This window comes from Osmerus eperlanus, chromosome 12, assembly GCF_963692335.1.
Source record: "Osmerus eperlanus chromosome 12, fOsmEpe2.1, whole genome shotgun sequence".
NCBI lineage: Eukaryota > Metazoa > Chordata > Actinopteri > Osmeriformes > Osmeridae > Osmerus > Osmerus eperlanus.
The window spans coordinates 12,617,581-12,637,746 of record NC_085029.1 but is presented as its reverse complement, the minus strand read 5'-3'; the positions used below and the strand labels follow the sequence as shown (position 1 = coordinate 12,637,746).

At 42.8% G+C, this 20,166-nt stretch overlaps 2 protein-coding genes and 1 long non-coding RNA gene across 3 annotated transcripts; 1 reads left to right on the top strand and 2 right to left on the bottom strand.

Annotated features, from left to right (window-relative positions):
* Positions 1-6,633: 6,633 nt before the first annotated feature.
* Positions 6,634-12,537, bottom strand: fh (fumarate hydratase). Its single transcript, XM_062474506.1, has 10 exons — positions 12,371-12,537; positions 11,628-11,759; positions 10,890-11,000; positions 10,549-10,725; positions 10,260-10,442; positions 9,671-9,836; positions 9,225-9,428; positions 8,217-8,344; positions 7,547-7,700; positions 6,634-6,853 (listed from the first exon to the last, which is right to left on the bottom strand). Exons 1-10 carry the CDS (start codon positions 12,488-12,490, stop codon positions 6,711-6,713), a joined length of 1,518 nt encoding a protein of 505 aa, XP_062330490.1. The 5' UTR covers positions 12,491-12,537; the 3' UTR covers positions 6,634-6,710.
* Positions 8,476-9,212, bottom strand: LOC134031037 (uncharacterized). Its single transcript, XR_009931813.1, has 2 exons — positions 8,586-9,212; positions 8,476-8,534 (listed from the first exon to the last, which is right to left on the bottom strand). It is a non-coding gene; the product is annotated as an uncharacterized LOC134031037 (long non-coding RNA).
* A 2,200-nt stretch (positions 12,538-14,737) lies between the features above and the next one.
* On the top strand, positions 14,738-17,790 carry hhex (hematopoietically expressed homeobox). The gene is made up of 4 exons (XM_062474507.1): positions 14,738-15,248; positions 16,613-16,791; positions 16,957-17,007; positions 17,213-17,790. Exons 1-4 carry the CDS (start codon positions 14,888-14,890, stop codon positions 17,459-17,461), a joined length of 840 nt encoding a protein of 279 aa, XP_062330491.1. The 5' UTR covers positions 14,738-14,887; the 3' UTR covers positions 17,462-17,790.
* The last annotated feature ends 2,376 nt before the right edge of the window (positions 17,791-20,166 follow it).

Sequence of the window (20,166 nt, the reverse complement as noted above, 5' to 3'; positions counted from 1 at the left end):
GTGTGTGTGTGTGTGTGTGTGTGTGTGTGTGTGTGTGCCACAGGGAAGAGCTGTGCCTTTGGTGCTGCACTAATGGCTGGGTGTGGTGCTGCTGTGAGCAGAGCAGCAGGTGACTGAAGTCTGGGATCCCTGAGAGGATGAACCACTGAGCCATGAGTAACGCTGGGCTCTGGAAGTCCACTCCCACACCATCATCCACCCAGGCCTGACCAGCCCAAACTAACGGACACATTTCAAATACTATTGATTACTCTCTGCAAAAATAAACTGGGATGAGGTAGCCTACTGCTGGATCAGCTCAGGGATGGACTTAGAACCATTTTTCTTACATTTAGTCATTTAGCAGACGCTCTTATCCAGAGCCAGTACAAGGACATTCCCTCCGAAGCAAGTAGGGTGAAGTGCGTTGCCCAAGGACACAACGTCATTTTGCACATCCGGGAATCAAACCGGCAACCTTCTGATTAATAGCCCGATTCCCTAACCGCTCAGCCATCTGACGCATACGACCTCGACATATCATGATGTGTGGAAGAGCTAGCTGGAGCTCTACAGAAACATCTGCCTCCCCCTCTAAGATCTACACAAATCCAAACACACTCCAGAAAAGAAAGTATGATCCAGTCTTTTGTGGCAGCTGATAAAAGCATGGGAACCCTTCCAGGCATTAGAGGAAAACACAGCCCCAACCCAACAGACACACTTAGAAGATTAGGGCATGTATGTGGGACAACAGGGAGAATTTGGGACGGGTTCTTTTGTGTGCATATTTTCTATTTATACCTAAATGGTGTTTGTTCATTCATTTACAGGCAAACACTTTCCTACAGAGAGGGAAATGGTTTACATAAAGCCTTTACTATAGAGGCCTACTTTCCACCAGAAGATATTTAATTCTGTTAGGCTGACAAAGGCCTGACTGGAGTCAGCATTGTGGCAGTGAAGAAACTTCAAAGAGCAGATTATGGGAGCTGCGTGGCTGGCTTGGACCCAGATGAAGAGAAAGTCACTCTGGAGGGAAAGGATGGATAAACAGGACAGGCGAAGCATGCTTATAGAGAAGACAGCATTCTCTCCCATCACACTTCCCCTTTAAAAATGCATTCCCCACCACCATACCTCCCCCTTTAATACAGTGTTCCTTCCCGACATACTTCCCCTTTCAAACTGTCTTCCTTCCCATGATACCTCCCGTTTAATACAGTGCTCCTTCCCACCACACTTCCCCTTTAAATACTGCACTCCTTACCATAACACTTCCCTTCTAAAACGGTGTTCCTTCCCACCACACCTCACCTTTAAAATCATGTCCTTCCTTCAAACCGGACATGGGTTAAGAACTCATTAGAACATCCAGCAGTAAACTAACAACTATATTACTCCTCTGACAGCACAGAAGAAAATGTTCTGAGAGCTCCTCTAGTTTCTACTTAAGTACCCCTCAACCCTCCTCTATTTCACTCAGGGCCTCACTCAGGCAACAGAAAACACAACACATTTCCCCGGGAGAAGGAATGGAGCTACCATGGTCCCTGTGTTGACGTCACAACCAAATTGCTTGGATGGAAGCCATGTTATTTTACTTTTGTTCATTTTTTTCCCCCTGCTGGAAATGGCTGCCATCGTCCACTTAGCTCCATGCACAGAGGAGCTTTAGCTGCAGTCCTGGCTTGTATTTAGATGAGAGTGTTCTGCAATGTTACCCATCTCTACACAGACACAGACTGAGAGACATATACACAAACAGGCACAAACAAACAATCAGCCAAAAATGGATACAAGTAATGAACAGAGTTAAATGCACAGATACAAGCTGGCTGTGTTTCTGTGCATGCATGCATGCGCATGTGTGTGGTAGTGTGCCAGCATGTACATACACATGTGCTTTTGCAATCCCGGCAACAGCTCAGGAAGCACAGAAGCCACAGTTTGAGGCTTTTAATTAGTCTGACGTCGGCAGTCGAGGACAGCTCGCCTTTCGCCTGGCTGGAAAAGACTCCTCTGGGACTTATTAACCTGATACATATTCTCATCGCCCAATGCTTCCAGGACGGTGGGGTTCTTTTGTCAGCCCCATGCTAAACACAGTCTGACTCCATCTCCCTTTGAATTACATCAATATGCAAACCATTTTCAATGTTCGAGGACACACTGGAGAATGATCTATGTGATGTATCTCCACATACTGTAGCAAGGGCTCACACAAGGGCATACTGTAGCAAGGGCTCACAGGGTAAATATTTTACAGAACATAAAAGCTATTTTAAGCTGTTTCTTTGTCATACATCTAAAATAATTAACGCAAACTAAGGCCAATCATCCTCTAAGGCAAAAGACGGTGGGGGGTGTGAATCACTGTCACACAGTGATGATCATCATTGTACATTGTTATGTTGCCGCCTGCCACAGATCTTTCCAGCGTAGGTCAGGGGCATCATCATCGCCACACCTGATTGGTGGAGTACTGTATCTAACACCTCATTGCTGCCTAGAACACTGGCTGAACCAATCAGAGCGCCGGCCGCTTCCTCCATATGTGTCAGACGTTCACAGATGTTGGTCCGCATGAAAAATGCATCATCTGGCAAACTGAGGGAGGAGCATGATTCACCCCACGGTTCTGACGGGGACAAGAGCAGGCTGGGTTTCCACAGAGCGTACCAGAGCAAGTCTGCTAGCATCCTAGCTAACACATGGCTGCCACTGCTACTGGCAGCATGCCTCCCCTCTGTTGGTGACACAGTGAACACAAGTTTCTGCAAAATGTCCATTGAAAGTATAGAATAATTGTTCTTGAGAAAGCACCTATTGAAACTAAGGGGAAACACAAACCGACTATTTACAACATCCTCAGACTGACATTAACTGTGGGAGTCTGTTTACTGTTCCATACACCACATTATAAAGTCCTGGTTAAACATAATATCACCTTATATATACACTGCATTCAATTACAAAATAGTTTGTTACAATATTGTCTATTACTTTTAAGAAGAATACAAAAGGCATGCTGAGTTTCACTGCCACAGATGGATCAACGGCTACAAACTACAGCCTTGTTACTATAAGCTCAAAACCATATTTTTTCTGTTTACAGCGAGATGTATGACTGGATTCCTGGACAGATAAGAGTTCTCCTGCTTAACACATGAAATGTACTGAGAGAGACAAAGAAAGAGAGAGAGAGAGAGAGAGAGAGAGAGAGAGAGAGAGAGAGAGAGAGAGAGAGAGAGAGAGAGAGAGAGAGAGAGAGAGAGAAAACAAATCTACTCCATGCATGCCTTTGTCAATATTGTTCTACCTTCACCATAGCCCAGGAATTGAGCACCATGTCACATGGCATAACATAATCAAACATCCAACAGGAACTAACACAGTAGGGGGGCATTGATTGGGCATTTAAACAAACCAGTTTTGGGGTCACATCCTGGTCATTTGCATATCACTGACACCTAAACCAAAAGGTGCAGCTCATACACATATCCAGTTCATTTCAAAACCTAGGCAAACCTACAAATTGTCCAGTTAGATATTGGGAAATTCTAGAACCCAGTAATCCTGGTGAGATAAACTCAACATACAGAGACATTCTGGCTCCAGAAGCAGTATGTCTTACCTTTCTGTAAACCAGCATGTTGGGAGACTCGTCCGCCACCCCGTTGCTGCTTTGCCCGTAGTTGTTTGTCTGCGCCATGCTTCGTGTGATCAACCGTCAACGGTACGTTTAGCCTACTCCTGAAAGAGAAAACAAAAATAGGCTACTAGACGCGGTTTCAACAATGTTACCTTGGTGTGAAGGCTACACAGAATGAGGATGCTGAGCGGGCATAGTGTAACCCCTGTGGACAAATCAGACTTTTCCACATTAAATTATCATTTATGCTATGACGACGACAAGAAAAGCGGTTATAGTCTCAGTTTAGAATTGGGCAAAAATCATTATAGTTTTGGCCAGACTACTTGTAAAACATGACACACATATATGTATTCAGGTGACAACTCAAATAATATTTTATGTTCTCAAAATGAGCAGCAATCATTGCTGTCATTTCGATTCAAGGTATTATAAGGTAGGTCAGCACATTATTTTCAAAACAAGATGCTATGGCCGTGTCCAGAGCGATTTATGCATAAACACACACACGTACACGCATATCACACTGTATTCTAGCAACAGTGTGGTAAGAAAAGCGGACCTCCCACATTCATTAATTAAGGAGGTTGCCCAACTCTTCCATGAAACACACCAAAGGGCAGTAGGTGCGATCTGCTGTAGCCCACAGTAGCCGATCTGAAAGGCTGAACCTGTTTCTGTTTTCAGCACCTGGGACAGTTCCACCAAAGCTATGCAGCCATAGGCGACACTCTATCCCTCAATCTCGAGACATTAGTTTAATACCATATTCGTATATTTACCTTTCTCCCCAACCACAACTCGCGGACAAATCCCAGTTTTCTTTAGAAGGATGTTCAGCGCAGGTTGTCAGCTTCCAGTTGAAATAATTATTCTGTGATTATTCATCGGAAAATTTAGAAATCTGGCACTCGATGTGAACCCGCCACTGCTGCCGTCCTCTCCTCTCCTTTCGAAGCCAAGAAGGAGGAGCGCGCAAGCACTCTTAGAACTCCGTGAACGCGCCCCGACCTGGGGGCCAATCGCGTGCTAGGAATCCACATCAGCTTGAGCTCCTTGGTAACTGCCTCAATGGTAAACACGGTTTGAAAGAATCGATTTTAAACAGAGCATTTCTTTACTTCATGGGGAACAAATTTCACACATCGTGACAATGGCACAAATATGCTTATCGATCCTCAAACAGCAGTTTATAGAAGTTCAATTTGTTTGTTAGTTTTTTTTTTTTTTTTTGGGGGGGGGGCTATAACAAAAACTTATAATATTGTTTTATTGGTCCTGTAGGCTATAGGGCCTACCTTAGAATATGTACTCTCACACAAGGTAATGGATGTAAAGAAAAACTACACTCAGTACCTACAGATTCCTGTCATTGTGCTGTTGATGATTCATGTTCAAATAATCTCAGACTCTGATAAATGTTCAGTATTTTGCTCACATCATTGAACGTCTGCAACTTGTCACAAGAAGCTTATTCATACTGGGTACTACTAATGTGAGACACTCTATTATCCTCTGAGAATACCTCTCTTGCGGAGCATTCATAATCCAAAGTCCCAAGGCTACTTGGAAATCTAATTTGTGGAATTCATTCAATACATCTTAAATCAATGGTTTAAGGTCGTATCAACCATTCATTTGAATCAGGTGTTTTGAAACAGGGAAACATCTAAAACATGCAGAACAGGGGGTCCCTGAGGACCAGGGTTGAAAACCGCTGCCTTAAATGTATTTATTGTATCTTTGTCCGGGCCATGTCAGGGCCCCCTGGCTAATTTGTACTCCGGGCCACAAAATCCAAATCATACAGGAAAGCATGGGGTTCCGCTAGGCCCCTGTCTGACCAGGACCCTTAGAATCATCCTAATCCCTCCCCACATATATCAACCACATGTCTGATGCATTTCTCCATGCCTTGGCAGAATGATAGCAATACATACCTGATCCTTGATGTTGGACTAGTTGGACTGCGTTAGTTCGGCGACAGCTGCTATGGCGTGGTTGTTTATCGTTACCAATGATCCAGCATCTGCTAGGAATGCAATGTGTTGCAAATACCTTGGTTAATCGATGCCATCGCAGCCTGGATCGAGGCCCATCTCACCTCCCAGTCCCCAGGGCTAAGTGTTTGTTCTGAGGGAGCTACCCAGAGGGCCATCACTTGTCACCCGGCATTGCTCTCCTCATCCACAGCCTCTTTATCATCACTCCCTCCTCGTGCTCCTTCTCCACCCCCTGCTTGCCAGTCCCCCTGCATGTTTCTCCTCACTCCAGGTTCATTCTCTTTGCCTCTTCATTTTCCTTTCAAAAAGTATTTTTGTTCTGATAACTCAAGGATTGGAATCAGCTGTCAGTTTTAACCTATCTAATCATGTTCCTTCAGGGATACTAGAAGGACAGAAGCTATTTGTAGTATTGGAGGCTGGGAGCATGAAAGCCATAGAGGACTGTGGAAGGTATAGTCCCATTGTTCAGACCAATGGCAAGTATGACATCATTTTCCTTGTGCTGTATCCTTTGAAAAATGCATCAGCCAGAGTGGACACCAGGTATTCAACATTGAACAGCAGAATAAATGACTCAACAACTTCATTCAGAGGCACACCATGTATCCAATCTCAAGTGTGAGTATGGACAATGAATGAAGGGATATGGGAAACATCATAATGTCCTCCACCGTGGCTATGATTAATAGAAATAACAGTTCAATACTTATCTATTTTTGTTTCATTATTTTGCAACACCATGGCCACACATGCACACAGAGGGGAAGTCCAGAACAGAAGTTATGTGTGGATATGGTTTACGTTTTGGCCAAAACAAAGGGAGAAGGAGAAAAGTGCATGTGTCCAAGAGAGTGCATGTGAGAGAAATAGAGAAGGAGCGAAAACTACATCTTGACCTTTCATGAGGCAAACATTTCCAAATGCTCCGTTAGATTTGCATTGAGAAACCAAACACAGTCTGAATCGGATGAGAAACATCATCAAAGTCAACTGTACTGTTTCAACAAAAAAAAAAAATTTATTTGTACAAAGACATAAGACATTTAACCATTGTGATGCTGTGTGAGTGTCTATTTGGGGCCCAGCATCTCGTGAGGCTTCACCCACTGATCAAACTCCTCATCTGTAAGGTAGCCCAGCTTGACAGCCATAGCTTTTAGTGTAGAGCCCTCCTTGTGGGCAGTCTTGGCGATGGTGGCAGCTTTGTCATAACCTGGAACACAGAAACGCAGTGGGATTCAATTTAAAACAAACAGAGCGACAGCCCTTCCCCACTGAATATTCTGGAATCACTCCTCTGCCTCTGTCACATCCTTCCTTCCATACATACTGTCTGCTTTAACTTGACTGAAGAGCAACCCTTCCGTACACCTTTAACCGGTCTATTATCAGCCCAGGGATTCCTCAAAGGAAGGCAGGAAGGAATGAGACACAGCCAGAGTATTCCAACTGGGGCCTTGTGTGCATCTGCAAGTCTGATGAGGATCATCGATAAGCAGCCTGCTAGCTGCCCATGCTCCCCTGAGGAGGAGCACCTGGGCCCCGCTCAGACCTGCTCCTTCAGCCCTGGCACAGATTGTGTGTGTTTTTGTGTGTGTTTGTGTGTGTGCCTGTGATAAAGGGAAGGCAGTGCATACAGAAAAATCGAAAGGCATATATCTGTGATGGCTTATAGAGCACCGTGAAATCGTCAGGTAACAGGTTAATTTCTTGGAAAGGCCAATGAGAAATAACAGGATTATCCAATCGATTCGTATCAAAGATTATTTCAAGGAGGCAAGGAAGAAAGGCTACATCTGAGAAAATCAACCAGCACCTGAATGTCATTCACAGTGAATTCATCTGGGCATTGCTGCGACTGTGTGTGTCTGCCATCTAGTGGAGAGCAGAGTATAAAGCATTTTACCAATGTGGGGGTTGAGGGCTGTCACCAGCATCAGGGACTCGTTCATCAGCTTGTTGATCCTTTCTGTGTTGGCCTCGATGCCCACCACACAGTTAGTAGTGAAGGAGACAGAGGCATCGCCCAGCAGCTTGGCAGAGTTTAGCACATTCTTAATCTGGGGGAGGAGGTACAGAGAGAGCAGAGATTGAACAGGACTGCAATGAACAAAGAAAGCAAACCATTCCACTCAAAATAGGGCCAATTATTTTAGTTTAGGATACATATAACTAACAATCACAGTCCTTCAATGATTACCAGGACTACCAACTATCATTATGCAGAATTGTTTAATAATTTATATCCTGATTTGAAGGTGTTGTTAGAAGGCTTTTTGATGAAACAATGGTAGGAGCTGGGAGGACCTCTTGAGGACAATCAGTTACTGGGATGAATAATGAAGCTTGCTGTAAATATTTTAGTAGACAACAATGGCAACAACCCCATTTAATAATTCACACAACAAAGACAGCAAACCAAACAATAAGCTGAAGTATTCAACATGATGTTCTACTGGGATCTGGAAATGTCCTTGAAAATAACAAGGCATTCCTTACTCAATGTTTGCTTCCATCTTGTATAAGCAATTAATAGTTTATGTTTAAAAAAATATGGTGTGAGAGAGAGATCTTACCATCATGGGTTTGAAAACGTTGAGCTCGAAGTGTCCGTTGCTGCCTCCGACAGTCACGGCAACATTGTTGCCCATCACCTGGGCTGCTACCATGGTCATGGCCTCACACTGGGTGGGGTTCACCTTGCCTGGAACACACACACACACACAGCATGAAACACACAGCAGTCAACCCCCCCGGTCTCCCATGATCACCACAGGAGTAACAGCTCTAGAGACTCAGTCTCAGAGTTTTTTTCTTTTTTCTTTTGTTTTTAACAACAACTTCAGTTTGGGCCTCATTCACATTTACTATGTTAAGGGTCTCCAATCCTGTTCCTGGAAAGCTACCTTCCTGTAGGGTTTTGCCCCAACACCAATCTACCACACCTGATTCTAATACTTAGCTGGTTGATGTGGTGAATCAGGCTAGCTGAACCGGTGGTTGGAGCACACACCTACAGACAGGTAGCTCTACAGTAGGGGTAGGCAACCCTGGTCCTCAGATGCCACTGTCCTGCATGTTTTAGATGTTTCCCTGCTCCAGCACACCTGATTCAAATGAATGGTCATTACCCGGCTTCCACAGAGCGAAACATCTAAAACATTCAGGACAGTGGCACCTGAGGACCAGGGTTGCCTACCCCTGCACTACAGGAACAAGGTTGGAGACCCCTGTACTACGACCAACTAATTTGGATAACGCTACCGCATGTTACTGGCCAGCTCTCTGTAGCTAAACTAATATCAACAGTCTCTCTGGGTCTGGAGGGCTCAAAGGTCAGGGAGTGGCGAGAAAGCGCTCGTCCTAAAATAAGAGCCGTAACCTGAGAGCCAGCTGGCAGGGATGAGCACCAGCAGCTGGGGCTTCACATCCCAGCTGACTTACTGCCCTCAAGACAAAGAGGGCAAACATATTCACTGTTGCTCCTACTAACGTTAGAAAAGCTTGTGAGCTGGCTACTGCTTATCTAACAATATTACACGTCGAATCGTCGAAAGCAAACTCCAGGGTTGAGCAGGACTCACCCGGCATGATGCTGCTGCCTGGTTCATTCTCAGGCAGGATGAGCTCCCCCAGGCCCGATCGGGGGCCGGACCCGAGGAAACGGATGTCGTTGGCAATCTTCATCATGCTGCACGCCACGGTGTTCAGAGCCCCACTCAGCTCCACCAAGGCATCATGGGCCGCTAGTGCCTCAAACTTGTTGGGGGCGGTCACAAAGGGCAAGCCTGAAGATGACATGGAGAACATATATTGCTCTGTGTGCATGCCTGTCTGTGTGGATGTGTTCTTTTAGACACGTCTTACAAGGAGAAATAACTGTTCCGATGATGTCACCTCCCTGATACCAAGACTCCAAACAGAACAAACAAATCCATCTCATCCGTATCTGACGTTCACAGTAGGAGAACTGGAGGAGCCAGGAGAGGTGTCTCATTGGTGGAGGGTTAAACAGTGGGCGTAGCCCTACCTGTGAGAGAGGCGACTGTAGCTGCCACCTTCTCAGCAAAGCCGATACGCGTGTTGAGGCCAGTGCCCACTGCAGTGCCACCTGCAGCCAGCTCATACACCCTGGGCATGGCAGCTTTCACCCGTTCAATGCTGTACTTCACCTGCTGGACGTACCCTCCAAACTCCTGCATGATGCACACACACAATGTTAGTAACGAGTTAGTAAATATACGTATCTTCAAAAGGTTTATGACCAAATAAATTGTTTTGGATTTTTGACATACTACGTTCTAGAATAGCCCAAGACGTGTTAATAGTATGTCAATTTACTACTAATACCGTCATATTCCTTCAAGCTAAAAAGTAAAAAGCTAAAATTCAATCCTTCCATAGAACCAGCGGAGCATCCGTCACATGACATTCACATGCCAGTTCCCAAGACCAATGAATCAATGGGAGAGCTCCTGAGATCATTATGGACTCCATAATAAGAGACACATGGTTTTCAGTTAACAAGTTAAACTTCCCTAGTTGCTTCAACCTCCTCCATCACAGCCATCGTCAAATAAAAGCTGAGACTGAGATGAAACAGTCTAAAAGTACAGTACCTGTCCAAGAGAGAGGGGAACGGCGTCCTGCGTGTGTGTGCGTCCGATCTTGATGATGTCTTTGAACTCCTCGGCCTTGGCGGCCAGGGCGTCGTGCAGCATCTGCAGGCCTGGGATCAGCCCCTCGTGGACCTCCTTGGCTGCAGCGATGTGCATGGCTGTGGGGAACGTGTCATTGGAGCTCTGCAGACATACAGCACCACCATACAACAGGCTAGGATTACCACTGATTACCACTGCAGTGCCATGTCGCTGAACAAATATATGAATGATGATCTGTCTTGTTCACCTGGCTCTTGTTGACGTGGTCGTTGGGGTGGACCGGGTCCTTGCTGCCCAGCTTGCCCCCCATCATCTCGATGGCTCTGTTGCTGATTACTTCGTTTACATTCATGTTGGTCTGGGTTCCAGACCCAGTCTGCCACACCACCAGGGGGAAGTGGTCATCCAGTTTACCAGCTGTCACCTGCAGGGAATAGACCCCATGGATGAGGCCAGGTCCCAGAGAGTGACTCAAAAGTCCAAGAGATTATATCCTGCCAGCCTCAGTATAGAGTTTGTCTTTGTTAGTTGTTTTTTCTTTTTTTTTCTCAGAATATCAGCTTGTTTGATCTAACAGCTGGGCCGTACCTCATCTGCAGCCTTGACGATAGCGTCAGCAATTTTTGGGTCCAGTCCATAGTCCTTGTTCACCTCTGCTGCTGCCCTCTTCAGGATCCCGAAAGCTTTGATCACCTGGATCTGGACCAACGAACAACAGGGCTGAGGATGATATCTCCATCTTTAGAAATAACATGTATGAACTAGAGAGGGGCGGCCGCAAGCAGACTTCTGGGAAAGATTGTGAAGTGTTCTTGCGGCCGCCCCATCTGTCCATACAAGTCTGCAGCTGCATACTGATATCCTCCGCCAAACTGAGGCCAACACTGCTGATGCTCCTGCAGCTAACTTCTACAGCCGGAACACACACAGCTAGCTCGCACAGCTAGCTCGCACAGCTAGCTCGCACAGCTAGCTCACACAGCTAGCTCGCAACATGCCACTCGCTCGATTCAGCACCAAACTGGAATATTTCATATACTACGCAACGGAACCTTCCACAAAACAATAGCAAAGCAAACATGATGCACATTTTGACACCTGACATCAAGTCTAGGGACGAGTAGCAATGGCTATAATAATAATGTAGGCTGTATGTGAGATAACAGTTGTGTGCCTTGCTTGCAGTCAGTAACTAAATAGATTTTTTACAGATATGTAGATGTACAGTCACAGAAATGTTTGTGATGATGTGGACCCAGGAATATCGAAAAGTGCTCGATGGTATGCATCTGTTGTTAAGCGAAGTCATGTTGAAGAAGGACTTACAGGCATCCTCTCTGTGGGTCCTCCGATCTTGAAGTTCATGGTGGACCTGACAGTCTGAGCACCATAGTATTTGTCCACTGGCACCTTGAGCTCTCCAAATGTATCTCGCTCAATTCTGTATTCTGAGCTGGCCTGATCAAAAAAACACATTCATTGTAAGTATGTTCATGTTACATCACATTGTTTTAAGACAGAATCACAACAAAATCTGAAGTGGAACTAGTGCATAATAGATACTTCATTTCACACAGTGATTTTGTTGTTTTGTTTTGTTAATATTTTATTGTATTATTTTACACTGTAACAGCATGCTATGCCCATACTGCGTAGTGGCTTAACTGAAGAGTTATGCAACTGCCAGTTCTTCAGAGACACTATGGAATTGGCTCTGCATGTCGCTAGTACTAGCTGGCAAGCTACAATTTACTGACTTTGACCTTCTCTCCTTGCTAGTGATACTAGTAACCTAAAACAGTTGAAAAGCTAATCAGTTAGCTTATACTTAGATAAAATCCAACCACATTTATTTGTTTGTTAATGTATGTAAATGACACAAAAGACGATAGCTGCTACAGCTGACACAAAGCACAAAAATGTTTCAAATCATGTTAGCTAGCTTGCTAACCAACTATTCATTCATTTCAGATAGTTAGAGCTAGCTTGGCTAGCTAATAAGGTCATTTATGGGCCTGCAGTTTACAAGGAGAGTTCATTACTTTTTGTCTATAAAGCAGATAACTTACCATTCTGGTTGATGTCACGATTGCGCTAAATGAAGGGCTATGCTTTCTGTTGGCAATGTTCCTCTGCAACGCAGGGAGGTTGCAGTTTAACCGCTGGACGTTTCTCAGAGAGCGATACATGGCGCTGTCTCGGCTGTCAATTCAGGCGATGGTGGAGGGCGGAACCATAATAAACCAACCAGAATTCTCGGTCGGTGGGCGGAAACTTTTCCCTGTTACAAACGGGGGAGATAATTGAAAGCAGCACCATTTTTATTTTTGGTCACTGTTAACAATGATTTTTTGTTTTTTTGATATCTTCACTAATGTGTCCTGTAGACACAGAATATCTGTACATGAATCTCAGTCAAAAATAAGTCTTGTCTATTAAAATTTGATTCACCCATCAGGAACAGTTGTTGAATTGCTTTTATTTCCACAAATATTGTATTGTCGTTGCTCCATAAACTCATTAATGTACTCAGCAAATTATTTTGTAAAGTAAAAAGTATGTTTTTTTGTTGATTCGTTTTTATAGTGTCAGTCTTTCAGCAGATGGCAGCAAAATGCTCTAATTTTCAGCCTTTCCATGTGCACCAAGCCATGATGAAAATGTGCCAGCAAGATTGTGAAACATTGTAAAAGTGAAGTACAGGCAAATACCCTCAACAAGTTAGTATTTTATGATAGCAGATTAATAATTGTCATAGACTGAGGCCTAAAATAACAAAAAATACATGTCAAAATCCTGATTTGGCCAGTCTTGGTATTGACTAGTCCCAATTTTCTCAAATATACTGATTTTCAATAATTTGATTATACAGAATATAGGCCTATTATAATACCGTGTTTATAATCCTAATTGATAGATTGATAGCTTTCATCACAGTAGGCGTACCTGATATTTTAGGAAGATATATGACTACCTGATTCAGGTAGACTAAATAGGCCTACCTAAAAAAAATTGGAATGAACTGACAATATCTTAACTCGCTCAAGCATTGTTTTTTACATTTTATATAAAAGGTTGTGGCTATGCAAAATAGTCTATTTGAGGTGTAGCTACCTGTTGCTTTTTTTCAGTTTAATCTAGTTCATATCAATTAAATCTTGCAAACCAATTTACATATGATTGTAAATTGGCCCTAACGAGAAACACGGCTCAAATAATGTATCAAACAAACAAAAAAACAAAACAAATGTGCATAGACTGATCTGCTAAATAGCCTACTTTAAATTTCTTATTTCTGATTCTTCTTTTGATTTCAAGTAAACAACTAGACCATAGGCCCTCGAAGAGGTACTATGGCGCCAACAGTGTCACCTAGGCGCTCGATGGCATTAGACCTGCGATAACCAGCGTTCTCCCCTGATTTATCAGCCGTTGGACAGGGGTCCGACGCCAGAAAGTCACAGGCGGATCAATTCACAGCAATGATTGTCAAAGTCCAAATATTGGCCATTTACTGATTTGTCTTTCATGTGAGGTTATATTTCCTCTGCTTTTCTTGAATCAATGTTTATTCCTTGGGTCACGCTATCTAAATGAGGCCTACCTACAACCGTTAGAAAGTTGCCTTTATCTATCAGGCCTATGTCGACGCGCATGTCAACCCGCGCGCGTCAAAGGGAATTATTGTCTAAAATAGCTTATTTGTACAGTCGTAGGTGTAACAATATGCCAGCAGTGCATATGGGCTATTCAAAGTTCCTTAGCATTTCCCATTTTGCACAGACAAGTCAATAACGTTTGATAATGAGAGAGCAGAAAACCTACTGGTTAGATGATTGCATTGAAACGTTTTCCGAAGTTTATCAATTGCTGTTCAACAATCAGGAAACGACCAAGGGATAATCACATATAAATTAGTGCGCTAAAAGCCACTAACTGATATATTGTTAAGTTGATGAACCTATACTGATATGAATGTCGGGATAACTTCAATCATCCAAATCCTGAGTTAATCACGTGCTACTATTTTATCTTATTGTTAATTCAACGATAACATTAAAAGTCTGATAAGTCACACAGGCTACTCACAGTATTCGCCATCATCAGTCCCAAAACAATTAGCAAAGAGATAGATAATGTGACTCAACGTTATAATCGAATGAACCTACTTTTTTCCTTCACCATTTTTAGGCCTACTTTATAGACTTGCGTTTACAAAAATACAGCCAACATTACAGTCAAAATAGTTTACCAAGTTATACCATAAATATTAGAAGCAATGGGGTAAAACATTGTTAAGGTGGGCCCTGCATCATAACGCGTTATCTCATTAGAAAGCACACTCTTAAACAGAGTGGACCAATCAGAATGTGTGTGTACCTGCAGGAAGTTGTCTACTCTGCTATCTCCTCCCTCTCTGAGCAGCGATATGAAGCAGACTAAACTGTTGTCGGATACGCCAACTGACCCTAGGCACCCCATGGACAGAGACGCACCTTCAACACTTTCTCCTGAAGCCTAAGACCTTTCAGTAAGGTAGATCACAGCGCAATTCAGCTGCACATTACACATATAGGTCTGTAACCATGCAGTACCAGCACGCATCGCCAGCTCCTACGGTCAGCGTTCCTCTTTACGCACCTACTCCAATCCAGCCCGTCCACCCAACTCCTTTCTACATTGAAGATATCTTGGGTCGGAATGGTTCGCCGGCATCTTCTACCTTGTTCCCGATGCCAACCCTCCCATCTCCGAACTCATCCTTTACCAGTCTGGTGTCACCGTACAGGACCCCTATCTATGAACCAACGCCTATCCATCCAGCCCTCTCGCACCACGCCGCGCTGACGGCCACGTATGCCTCGGGAGCTTTCGCCAATTCCATCTATCCATTTCACCGTTCTATGGGAGACTACACTCAAGCGCTTCTAAGACACGATCCTCTTGGTAAGTTGAACATGGCGCATTTTGTCCTCATCATGAACTATCTGACTTAAATTAATGTATTGTATTGCTTCTCAAAACCACTAAGACAGTCAACTTGACAATTTCCCAATATTGTGAGGGGGGGGGGGATATCAACGCGATAATAATTGTAGGCGTAAACATTTCCACAATAGTTTTTCTTTGTTTTGTTTTTACTAATGCGGGCCTGTGTAAATTGGGTTTGGAGGGTTTGAATGCATTAGCTATCACACTTTATCATGGTTAGTTTTTTTGACAGACATATTGTAATGACACAAATTGTCCAGTCTTGGACGTCAACGGCCTTGACTTTAGAAAACCCCATTGTTCCCAACATCAGAGCAGTGACTAAGAATGCTCCTAAATCACTTGTTATTTCAGCAGTAAAGTGTCGGCCTGGGGTTAACCGTCTCTGTTCAGCAAGCCTGACCCTTTCCGTTCATACAGGAAACCTTGAGCTCTCGATAGGAGTAAATCTGGTTTCAGAAGCTGTTAAATGTTTTCCTGCCCGCCTCAGGCAGGCGCTTCCTCGGGAGTCGTGCACGATGCTGATTATTTTATCGACATCCTCAATACAGACATATTCAGGAAACACTCGACTTCTGATAGCCGGGATCCGTTTTTCTGATATTGTTTACTTCCTCTGTGCGGGATGTAGCTTTAAGGACACTAAAACTAAACAGTACACAAACATGCATTTGTTTTTAATCAATCCTGGTGCTTGTTTAATGACCTATAGGTTTATTATATTGTGATGCACTTTTAATCACATTAATCAAAAAGAAAAGGCCTATGATATTTTTAACCGTGTTTTGTAGGCTATTAATTTCATTTCACAATTTAATTAGGATAATATATCTATAATAGACCTACAATAGCCTACTTTTCATCAATTATTTTCATAGACCCAATGGCGTCGGCCAGTTTTGTCTTTACACATTGTCAGCTAATTTGATTATTTCAGGACTCTTTTGGTTTGACATAATTCGTGATGTAAATGTCGATGTTGAAACGAAATGCAACAGTTGCAGTAAAGTGCAACGGATTGGGCGTTAATGGTAAAGCCTCTCTCATCAGATAAAACTTCAGGAAACACATGGACGGATATTTTGCCATTGTCCCTCTCTCTCACTCACTCTCACGGCCTTCCTTAAAAGTGGAGGATGTGTGCAGTAAACTGACACTCAAAGATTATCTTTATTTGCAGGATGCCTTGTGAAGAAACCGCTGTAGCCTAACTGTAAATTTTGATTAATGCATATTTTATACTTTTCATTCATTTCCTGTGCATTTTTATTGAACTCATGTTTGACAACGTTAATTCTGTATTGTATGTGTTTTCACAGGTAAACCACTTTTGTGGACGCCATTTATCCAACGCCCTTTACACAAGAGAAAAGGCGGTCAAGTGCGCTTCTCCAACGACCAGACAATAGAGCTGGAGAAGAAGTTTGAGACGCAGAAGTACCTGTCACCTCCAGAACGAAAAAGACTGGCTAAAATGTTACAACTGAGTGAAAGACAGGTCAGCAAGCAATTTCAAGTATTTCAAAAGTGACCATGTTGTTTATTTATAGGCCCCATAGCCTAATTTTAAAATGTATAATATATTAGAACACAAATCGATGAAATATTGTCTCTTAATGGATGTGATTTTGCTTTGAGACAAATTTGAAACTCTGTTTTTCAGGTGAAAACATGGTTCCAAAATCGAAGAGCAAAGTGGCGAAGACTCAAACAGGTATGCCAATTGGAATTGCCTTGGTTTAACATCGTATTTCAACATTTGTATTGTTTGCGAGACAAATGACAGGATCGGAAACAATAGGAGTCAATAGAGTGGAAGTTTATTTAACTTTTTTGTTTAAATCTGCGTAAAAGCAATGCGCAGTACTTCTGTTGCAAACGCTTTCAGGTTATTGATCTTTATCTTTTTATTTCCCCAGGAAAATCCTCAGGGTAGTAAGCGGGAGCTGGAGGATGAAGGCGCAGTAAGAAAGTGCGATGGTGTCTTGTCAGAATCTGGGGCGAGCCCGGACCTGAGGCGCACAGAGCTGGCCCAGTCACACAGCCGGTCACAATGCTCCTCCTCGCCATTATCACAAGGAGAAATAGATTCGGACATTTCAGAAGACACAGATCAGGAGCTGGACATTGAGGAGGATATAGAGTTTCCCTTGAATACTCAGATATGACACAATCTATTGAAACTGCCAAACGCTAAGTGATGTGTGCATGTCATTTAGTTGCCTTTGCATTCAGATGATTTTGGTTTTGTAAATAACGTGTTCTTGTATATTTCGCTTTGTGTACATGATCTAAGTAGTAGACAATTTAAGCTTCCGTTTCAGCAACCAGAACGCCTTGTTGGATGTCAGTGACCTCCAGCCACTATGGGAATTGATCAATGTGTTATCTTAATGTGTAATCTTGTTCATTTGATTGAATAATAATGATGTAGTTTAGAACATCAATAAACTATATTTGGGGATAAACAAGATGGCTAACCGGTTAAGGTCTTTCTTCTTTCCTATGTGCATCTGAGATGATGGCGCGAGATTATTTAACATTGTTTTATGATATTACGAAACGATAAAGAAGTGTTATTATCAAGGATATGCGTTGCGTTTTACGCCTTCATTTTTACACATCACAACTTGGATGTAGAATGTCTAGAAACATGAGGATTTCATAACTCCCTTTCAGTCAATTCACCGGTATGCCACTGTATAACAACTTAAAATAATCGTTCTGGCCAACTTCATACTGGAAACAATCATCTGTTGAAAGCTGGTTACAGCATGATTCCATGTGGCCTATGCCCTATAACAACATTGCTCTTGTCTTTGACTCAAATAACAGGGAATCCAACTTCAAATGGGTTATCATTTAGCAGAAAAACAAACAAAAACTTCAAATGGGTTATCATTTAGCAGAAAGAGGAGAGTTTTCTGTAAGCAGCATGTTAATGATTGTGAGAACTCCAAATAATTCGGTCCTGAGAGTGTGTGATAAATATTTCAACTGTATGGTCACTCTTAGAGTTCAATGGCCTTAAACATACAAGACTATTCCCAAAACCAATAGTATGCACACAGATCCTACCGCGATTGTGTAATGGTTCACAAATTGTGCTTTGTAAAATCAACACTGGAGAGAGAGAGCACACTAGTTGGACAGTGGATAGAGAGGAACCATTCTCTGGATAGCCCCAGGTTCCAAAGTGCCAGACCAGACAGCGGGGAAAAAGGTTCATATTTCTATATTCAAGGACCAACATACCACATAGACATGGGCAGTAGGTATCTCTATCGCAGCCAATGGAGGAGGATGCTGGTTGGCTACTCAGGAAAACCAAGCAAATGTTTTTGTACACATCTGTATAGGCCTAATGTATTAATAACTAAATTACTTAAATTGAAAACCTGCGTTTTTTTACACACATCATTGACACATTTGTGAGTAAAGGAAACACAATAAAATCACAGTGTAATGATATCTGGACATTCATTTAATTAAAAATGAAAAAAGAGAGAACTTAGGTGATGGGGGAGATATAGACAGAGAGAGACAAAGTGAGAGAGAGAGTCCTCATTTGTTAGGAGATTTTTTTCTCATTCCTTTTTACATTTTTTTAAGATTTGGGACAAACTATTTATTATCTCTGCTTGTTATTCTGTCAGCCTGCCTGTTTGAGCAAGTAATCGTTTTCCTGGAGCTATCTAAATTGGATGGTCAGGCAGAAAATCTTCTACTCATTTAAGTAGCAGATGAATACTTTTAAAACGTCCTATCTCCATTTGGATTTGCCCTAATTGAAAAGCAAATAGCACACTTGAGTGCACACTAAATCTGTGAGCGATATCTCCATAGTAGCCAGAGGAATCTATGGCCCAGGACAAATTTCCATTGCGTTCAACGGCACCTGATCCATTGAATTAGTGTTTTGAGAATGAATCTTTAAACAATCCCTTTCAAGAGGAAGTGGGTTCCACGACTGGCCTAATATTGACTAAATCACTAAGATGGTTACGCAGGCTTAGGCCATGAACGTTGATGTAATTGTTTAAAAGATAACTTCTAATTGACTACATGCCGTGAGAACATGTTTTCAGTTAGACCTACATTAAAGCTCTGCTATCATAATTCTAAAATGATATCAGTTAAAAACTGTGCATGCTCCTATCTTGAGGTTTTAAAACTCCAATCACTCGAGGCTGTGGTGACAAAGGGGGGCTTTAGTTCCTAATGGTTGTTTGTTCCTTTTAGCTAGCCATGATTAAAGTGCTGGAGTCAACCTGCATAAACATCACATCCACTGTTTGATAGAGATCCAACAGATGCTATCTCCTGCTAACAGGACAGATAGACCATGATGTGCCTCAAGAGTCCACAATTTCAGATGGAGACCATAAGTGGCTCTATTAATGTCTTTTCAAAATAATGTAAGTCAGCAAGATCAAAACCAGAAGCATGTAGAAGATATCCTTCTGTGTCTTGTCATATAATAACTATTGTTTTAAACACATAGGCACACAGTAGTCATGGTCAGATTGTTCCATAATCACATTACCAAGATGACGCTGGAAACTGTTGAGTTCAGAGGACTCCTAGAATCCCATCTCCCTCAATCTACCATCAGCCATACGCGCTCGGTTAAAAGCACTGAGGGCAAGGGTCATCTATCTCTGAGATAATAACCCTAAACCTTAAGTTAAGAAGCAGTTTTGGACCTCAGCACACCAGCCAGATGAGCCACTGTTTGCTATCTTTCCGAGCAAACGACCTCACGGCTAATTTAACATTTAGTCCCCCATGCAATGATTAAGCAGATAGTGCGGTAAAAGGGGGGCCCACTGGACAACGTCTCAGTGGTGGTCTCAGATTTATAACCAGGATT

Coding starts and splice junctions, on each gene's coding strand:
- hhex (XM_062474507.1), top strand. CDS start 14,888: ATGCAGTACCAGCACGCATCGCCAGCTCCTACGGTCAGCGTTCCTCTT. Junction 16,792..16,956: donor TACAACTGAGTGAAAGACAG/GTCAGCAAGCAA, acceptor TCTGTTTTTCAG/GTGAAAACATGGTTCCAAAA. Junction 17,008..17,212: donor AGTGGCGAAGACTCAAACAG/GTATGCCAATTG, acceptor TTATTTCCCCAG/GAAAATCCTCAGGGTAGTAA.
- fh (XM_062474506.1), bottom strand. CDS start 12,490: ATGTATCGCTCTCTGAGAAACGTCCAGCGGTTAAACTGCAACCTCCCT. Junction 11,001..11,627: donor GACCCACAGAGAGGATGCCT/GTAAGTCCTTCT, acceptor TCGTTGGTCCAG/ATCCAGGTGATCAAAGCTTT. Junction 9,429..9,670: donor TACAGTCGCCTCTCTCACAG/GTAGGGCTACGC, acceptor TGTCATCTTCAG/GCTTGCCCTTTGTGACCGCC.